This window comes from Ursus americanus, chromosome 9 (genome assembly GCF_024610735.1).
Source record: "Ursus americanus isolate L20-20 chromosome 9, mUrsAme1.1.p, whole genome shotgun sequence".
Taxonomy (NCBI): Eukaryota; Metazoa; Chordata; class Mammalia; order Carnivora; family Ursidae; genus Ursus; species Ursus americanus.
The window spans coordinates 80,238,917-80,247,163 of record NC_142135.1 but is presented as its reverse complement, the minus strand read 5'-3'; the positions used below and the strand labels follow the sequence as shown (position 1 = coordinate 80,247,163).

Genomic DNA, 8,247 nt, shown 5'->3' with positions numbered 1-8,247 from the left:
GTTCATGTCCCTGCAATGTGCCTGGATGACTGCACAGTACTACTTAAATCTTGTCAATTCACACACTACTCTCTGGCGGACAGTGTCCTCCTGTCTGCTCTTCTGGATATTCACTGTAGGCAAAGGACCTCTGTGGAAATGTTGGGCAGTGAAAGAGGCGAATGTGATCCATTCCAGGGATGGCAAGGAAAGTGTGATCCTCACAGGGGTGCTACTCCACCCTCACTCATCTTAGTAAGAAAGCATCCAAGCTCTTACATGACCACAGGTATTGCAATTTACCTAGAAAATCTTAATATTTGGTGGAGTTCCAGATATTTTTTCCTGAGTTATGTTTTTCAGCTAAGTAATTTAAAAAGCCTCTTCACTGCAACTGATTTGGAAATAAGTGAGCAAATATAAAAATATTGCTAAAAGCCCATTGTTGTGTTTTTATTTAGTGAACAGAATTAATACCTTTCCATAGACACAAAAAGTTGCAAAGATCTTTATGTCAGAAATAGATAACCTTAAATATAAATGTTTCTGGGCATGCTTTTAGTGATCTCCTAGTTCTGGAGATCCTCGGTAGATAAAGAAGAAAATATGCAATTAATCCATCTAATTGGGGTAAAGACTTTCTGAAAAGAAAAATATTAGCTTAAACTTATCTAAAATTCCTAGCTTTCTTGCTTGATCATACTTTTTCTGAGTGAACTTGTGAAAGTCATTTAAGAAGTCTGAGTTTACGGCACATGGGTGACTCAGTTGGTTGACCATCAGACTCTTGATTTGGGCTCAGGTCATGATCTCAGGGTCCTGAGGTTGAACCCTGCATTGGCTCCACCCTAGGAAGGGAGTCTGCTTGAGATTCTCTCTCTTGTTTTCCCTCTGCCCCTCCCCCCACTTGCCCTCTCTCAGCTCTCTAAAATAAATAAATCTTAAAAAAAAAGAAAAGAAATAAACCTGAGTTCATTTGTAAAAGTGAAGTTGAATAAGATTACCCACTTCTCAAAGTATCTTTGAGACTTGGAAATAATAACTACTCTAAACCACAGATCATTTTTTTTCTTTTTTCTGTTATAGGTCAGAGCTCTTAAATATTATGACCAGTAGAAGAACCAGCTTATAGCCCCCCTGTAACTCCACTTAGAGAAACTCAAGGGGAGTGGGATGCCTCTTCTAGAGAAGCCTCCAGGGCAGGACACTGGGAGCTTCTATCCCAGGCTTTCTTGTCTTCACATGTAAACTTCACTAAGAGCACTGTTTGCTTACATGAATTGAATTCAAGTGCATTTATAAAATTTGGCACAATATATAACACAGCCCTAGGTGAACATTAATATGTAGGACGGTTAGTTTTGTTTTCAGGCTTTCTTAGAGATGGGACAAAAGGGATTCACATTGCTTCAGAAGGGACCCTGATGGACATTAGAAGAAACCTCCTGACCTAGGAGTTGTTACACCCAGCGCAGCAGGACAAAAAAAGAGACAGGCTACCTTCTTTCATTTGAAGAGAATTTAAAAGTGAAATGAAGTAAATAAATGAAGAGTAGTTATAGACAAAGGATAGAAGAGTTGATCTTTCAAGGTGTCCTCTTGAACCTACTACTCAATTTCTGGGCCAATAAACACTCCTGACTTCCCTGCTTAATACTGAACATCCAGCAAAGCCACTATACCTCGATAGCAATCAACAGCAATGCATCCTAATTTTGATGCCAGCTTTTATGCCAAAGTCATCACATTGGTTTCATGCATATACGCATGTACAGGATGAGTTAAGATTGTCCCAAGAAAGTTATGCTTTCTAATTCACCTCTTCCTGTTCATCCTTTAATATGGCAGAAGGATGCCACATGCTTTTTTCTCAGCTTCTTCATGGCTGTCTTCATTTCAGCATTTCTGAGTGTGTAGATGAGAGGATTCAACATGGGTGTGACCACTGTGTAAAAGATGGAGAGCACCTTATCCACGGAGAAGCTGCAGAAAGGCGTCAGATAGATGAATACACACGGCACAAAGATCAGGCTGACCACAGTTAGGTGGGAGGCACAGGTGGAGAGTGCCTTGCTCTGGCCCTGGCAGAAGCACGTTCTCAGGGTGATCAGGATGATGGCATAAGAGAATAGCAAGACCATGAAACAGACGAGAGATAGCAGACCACTGTTTGAGACCATCAGCACCTCTACTACATAGGTGTCCATGCACGCTAGCTTGATGACCTGTGGGACATCACAGTAGAAGTTGTCCAGTTCATTGGGGCCACAGAAGGGCAGCTGGATCACCAGTGTGACCTGTGTGAGAGAGTGGATGAAGCCCCCACACCAACAGGCCAAAGCCAACTGAAAGCACAGCTGGCGGTTCATGACTGTCAGGTACTGCAAAGGACTACAGATGGCAACATACCTATCATAGGCCATGACTGTCAGCAGAAACATCTCACTGGCTCCCAGAAAGTGCAAGAAGTAGATCTGGGCCAAGCACCCTGAAAAAGAGATGATCTTGCCTTGCTGTAGAAAATCTCCTAACATCTTGGGCACAGTAACACAGCTCAGGCATAGGTCAATGAAGGACAGATGGCCACCCAAATTTTTTTTTTATTTATAGTTGGCTTTGAATTTAACAACATATAGTTGGCTATTGGATTTAAATAAACTACTTTGAATTTAAATAAAAAATTTTTAACTGACTTCAGTCCCTCAAAGTGTGGCAATATTTCTTTTTTTGTTTATTTTTTAAGATTATTTATTTATTTGAGAGAGAGAGAGAAGAGAGGGAGAGGGAGAAGCAGACTCCCTGCTGAGGAGAGAGCCTGATGCAGGACTGGATTCCAGGACCCTGGTATCATGACCTGTACTGAAGGCAGACACTTAACTGACTGAGCCACCCAGGAAGCCCTATTTCTTTTTTTCTCTTTTTTTCAAGATTTATTTATTTGCAAGAGAGAGAAGGAGAGAAAGGTTGTACTTTTGATGTCGTGGTCCCACCACATATGTGACCTCCTCTTCACCTGCCTATAGAGTCATTTCCCCAGGTACATTTAATTCTACAATCTGATAAATGATAGAAGAAACCACCTCATTCACTAGAATCATTTGGAAAAGAAAAACAAAGCAAAGAAGACAGGAAACCATTTGCTGTCAGATGTACAGCCCTACTTAAGCTCTGATACAATGGAAATTTTCTAAGCTTCTTTGGATATACCAAGGATTGTGAATTTTCATATGGAGATGGCATTCCAGTGTTCTTTTCAATGATCTAAGATGTTTAATTAGCCGAGATCAAGTTCTTATGTAAAAGAACATAGGACATACAGAACATGCTAGTATAGTCAAGACATTGTAAAAACACTTTATGAACAAATGCATCACAGAACAAAACAGATTATTACATTATTATCATAAGCACTTATTTCATGAGAAGGAACTAGAACTTGATATCAGATTTCTACCTTCCCTAGTTTATTGCATAATACCTATAGTTTACTGAATACATTATATCCAAGATCATATACATTTCTTATTTTAATGTATAGGCTGGCCTTTAACACATACTGTGGTCTTTGTCTTCTTCAAATTCCTAATTAAGCTCTCCACTTCAAGTATTGCTATACATCATTGATTCTCAACTAGGAGTATATATCAAAATCAATAGGGAGCAGCTGGGTAGCTCAGTGGTTAAGCATCTGCCTTCAGCTCAGGTCATGATCCCAGGGTCCTGGGATCAAGCCCTGCATTGGGCTCCCTGCTACACTGGAAGCCTCTTCTTCCTCTCCCACTCCCCCTGCTTGTGTTCCCTCTCTCACTGGCTGTCTCTCTCTCTCTGTCAAATAAATAAATAAAGTCTTTTTAAAAAAATCAATAGGACTGTTTTACAAATTATAGTTGCCCTGAACCTTGTACCTGGAGATTCTAATTCAGAAGATGAATGATGGGTCTTAAGCATGTCAATTTTCTAAAAAATTCTTAATGCATGAGTTTTGGATTTTCTTCCTTGTAGGCATTATGGCCATACTCAGGATAATCCAGGACCAGATACATTCACAAGTGAATTCTACCAGACATTAATAAGAAATATTAATACCCATTCTCCTCAAACTATTCCAAAAAAGTAGTAGAAGAAGTCAACCTTTCAAATATATTCTACAAGGTCACCATTAGCCTAATACCAAAACTAGACAAAGACATTACAAAAAAACCAGAAAACTATGGGCCAATATCTCTGATGAACAAAGATGCAAAAATCATCAACAAACTATTAACAAACCACATACAACTGATCAAAAACCTCTTCACTACAATCGGGTGAGATTTATTCCCAGGATGCAAGATGGTTCAATATTCACAAATCGATCATCATACACCACATTAACAAAACAAAGGTTAAAAATCATATGATAATCTCAATAGATGCAGAACAAGCATTTGACAAGATTCAACATCCATTCATGATAAAAACTATCAACAAAATAGAAATAACATACCTCAACATAATAAAGACCATACATGGAAAATCCACAGCTAACATCATGCTCAATGGTGAAAAACTGAGAGCTTTCCCTCTAAGGTCAGGAACAAGACAAGGATGTCCACTCTCACCCTTTTTATTCAACAAAGTACTCTAAGGCCTAGCCACAACAATCAGATGAAAGAAAGAGAAAGAGAGAGAAGAAAGGGAGGGAGGGAGGAGAGAGAGAAGGAAGAAAGAAAGAAAGAAAGAAAGAAAGAAAGAAAGAAAGAAAGAAAGAAAGAAAGAAAGAAAGAAAGAAAGAAAGAAAAGGGAAGAAAGAAAAGGGAAGAAAGAGAGAGAGGAAAGGAGGGAGGGAGGGAAGAGAGAGAGAGAGGGCATCCATATTAATAAAGAAGTTAAATTGTCACTATTTGCAGATGGCATGATACTATAGATAGAAAATCCTAAAGACTCCACCAAAAAAAACCTACTAGAAATAAACAAATTCAACAAAGTAGGAGAATACAGAATTAATACTCAGAAATTGATAGCCTTTCTATACACTAACAGTGAAGTCACAGAAAGAGAATTTTTTAAAAAATCACACCATTTATAATTGTATGAAAAATAATGAAATACCTCAGAATAAACTTAACCAAAGAGGTGAAAGACCTGTACTCTGAAAACTATAAAACACTGATTAAAGAAATTCAAGACAACACAAGTGGAAAGATATTCCATGCTTATGGATTGGAAGAATTAACATTATCAAAATAGCCATACTACCCAAAACAATCTACAGATTCAATGCAATCCCTAGGGTTAGGGTTAGGGTTAGGTTTATGGAAGGAGGTGAGCTGGGGATGGACTAAATCGGTGATGGGCAGTAAGGAGGGCACTTGTGATGAGCACTGGGTGTTGTATGTAAGCGATGAACCATTGAACTCTACACCAGAGACCAATATTGCACTGTATGTTAACTACCTAAAAGTTAAATTTAAAAAAAAAATTTTAAGAAGTATTCCTGAACTTCATACCAAAACTTTTGGTGACACGTTGTGCTTTATTGTTTCTCAAATCGTATCTTCTGGAATCTTTTTGGAATCCATATTCCAGACAAGCAAACTTTGTAAATAATGGTGCCTCAGAGAAGTTATTACTCTTTACTAATTCCTCAGAGAACATGCAATCATTAACTTTTTAAAGATCTATTGGCTTGGAGGAGAAGAACTTTCCTAATGCTATAGAGGCCAAGTCCTAGGAGAACATATGATTTTTAAAAAAGTGCATTCTTAATATTTGTGAAGCAATAAAATTCCTTATCCAGCTGGACAGAGAAGTATATGGTTCATCAAACAGGTCCTTCAGAGATTTGGTAGATATCAAAACAATGATATCTTTACCTTTTGATTACTGCAGAAGATCTTAATATCTCTGTGTCAATCCCTTTCATTCCAGAATTTCTTAATGTTGATTTATTTATGCTCCTGGTTTGGAACGTTTAAAAAATGGATACATACTACTAAAAGAAGCACAAATACTGCTTCTACCAAATAATTCTAAAAGACTTTTCTAAGCACTGGAGTGGACAACAGGTTGGAAAAAAAACCCTGCTTTTGAAAATTTTGTGTTTGTGCCCCAAATGTAAGCTCTCACAACTTTCAGAACTCACATCCCTGCATAATGCCACACACACACACACACACACACACACACACACACACACACAAAATTCAGGGAACTCAGATCCCTGACATCTTTTCCATGAGAATGTAGGATGAAGTACATTTACTTATAACAATAACAACAACAAAAAAAGTATTTGACTTCTGTCTTCTGGTGCAGATTTTTAAATTAAGCATATAAAAAGTCAATGCCAAATTTTATGGGGGGAAAGGTTTCAGAAAATAAACTTCCATACCTAGCTGTTATTTTGCAAATTGTTACAGGTAAAAGATTAAGTGAAAACTTAAAGCCCCTGCTTCCGACAGAAGACACTGCAACACTGCAATATTAAAAGTCAGTGCTGGTGAGTAACATTATGGTATAACATTTTTATGATGCTTAAGCTAACAGAAAGAGCAATAGAAATGAGGCATATTGGCTTTAAAATTACTGCTAACTTGCTATACAATATGTCCATTTATTTTACATATTTAAATGATATGTTAAGCAATATATTTAACTGAGACGTAAATAGTAAAATTAAAACCTTTACTGAGTCTATTGCCCTATAAGATGGGTTTAAGAAAAGAAACTAGTACATGTATTAATTGTTAACTTTGTGTTATATGCTATCCAGAAACTACTGTACATCATCCCTGCTCCAAAATAAGCTTTACAAAATGAAGTTAACTTGGGTGCCTGGGTGGCTCAGTTGGTTAAGTGTCCAACTCTTGATTTCAGCTCAGGTCATGATCTCAGGGTCGTGAGATCTAGCCCATCATGGAGCCTGCTTAAGATTCTCTCTCTCCCTCTCCCTCTGCCCCTCCCCCCCACTTCTCTTTCTCTCTCTCTCTCTCAAAAAAAAAAAAAAAGAGTTTAACTTTACCTAGTTCTATCATGGTACCATAATGAGGAAGAGATTCAGAAGCAGGCAAAGTTTGTTTCCATGAAGCCAGCTACCTACTATGTCCAAAACTCAGAGTACATAACCAAGAACAAGTAGACTACATTCTCTTCCTAACTGATGATTCTTTTGAAAAATGACCCCATGTTCATTGTCTTCTCTTCATTCTGAAAAAGGAACATATTCAAAACTAGCCCTAACTGCTAATAACATGTCTCTTGACCTTGCAGGTTACTGACCCAATGAATGTCTCTGAGCCATATTCCAGCTTTGCTTCTCTAAGAGAATTCATACTCCTAGGTTTTTCTTGTGAGTGGAAGATTCAGATCCTCCTCTTCTCACTCTTCACTACAACGTATGTTTTGACTGTAACAGGGAATTGGGCCATTGTTTGCGCTCTGTGGTGTGAATGGCGACTCCACAGCCCCATGTACATATTCCTGGGGAATTTCTCCTTTCTAGAGATCTGGTATGTCTCTTCTACAGTTCCCAAGATGTTGGTCAATTTCCTCTTAGATAAAAAGACCATCTCCTTTACTGGGTGTTTCCTCCAATTTTATTTCTTTTTCTCTTTGGGAACATCTGAATGTTTCCTCTTGGCCGTCATGGCCTTTGATCGGTACCTTGCTATCTGCCATCCCTTGCACTACCCTAATATCATGACTGGGCATTTCTGTACCAAACTGGTCATTATCTGCTGGGTTTGTGGATTTCTGTGGTTCCTGACCCCCATTGTATTCATCTCTCAGATGCCCTTCTGTGGCCCAAACATTATTGACCACGTTGTGTGTGACCCAGGGCCACTGTTTGCATTGGCATGTGCCTCTGCTCCAACAACCCAACAGCTGTGCTATACTCTAAGCTCATTAGTTATCTTCGGTAACTTCCTTTTTATCCTTGGGTCCTATACACTTGTCCTATTGGCTGTGTTGCGTATGCCTTCAGCCACTGGGAGACATAAGGCCTTCTCAACCTGCGGGTCTCATTTGGCTGTGGTATCACTATTCTATGGCTCTCTGATGGTCATGTATGTGAGCCCAGGACTTGGGCATTCTGCTGGTATACAGAAAGTTGCAACTTTGTTCTATGCTATGGTGACTCCACTCTTCAACCCCGTCATTTATAGCCTTCGGAATAAGGAGATAAAAGCAGCCCTGAGGAAAGTTCTGGGGCGTCTCGACATAACCCGAGATACACGAGATGATCCCTCCATTATCAGGTCAGTATAGTCTCACAAAAAGCAATCA

The 8,247-nt window shown here is 38.8% G+C and overlaps 2 protein-coding genes across 2 annotated transcripts; one reads left to right on the top strand and one right to left on the bottom strand.

Moving 5' to 3' along the window:
• Positions 1–1,808: 1,808 nt before the first annotated feature.
• On the bottom strand, positions 1,809–2,558 carry LOC123786819 (olfactory receptor 4Q3; the record flags this gene model as incomplete). The annotated part of the gene is made up of 1 exon (XM_045789172.2): positions 1,809–2,558. A coding segment is annotated over one exon (750 nt), but the record flags the coding sequence as incomplete, so codon positions are not given.
• Positions 2,559–7,148: 4,590 nt separating this feature from the next.
• LOC123786778 (olfactory receptor 11H12-like) lies at positions 7,149–8,229 on the top strand. The gene has a single exon (XM_045789141.2). It carries the CDS (start codon positions 7,243–7,245, stop codon positions 8,227–8,229), a length of 987 nt encoding a protein of 328 aa, XP_045645097.1. The 5' UTR covers positions 7,149–7,242.
• The last annotated feature ends 18 nt before the right edge of the window (positions 8,230–8,247 follow it).

What these genes read in the sequence shown, in the direction of transcription:
- LOC123786778 (XM_045789141.2), top strand. Translation starts at nt 7,243, where the DNA reads ATGAATGTCTCTGAGCCATATTCCAGCTTTGCTTCTCTAAGAGAATTC.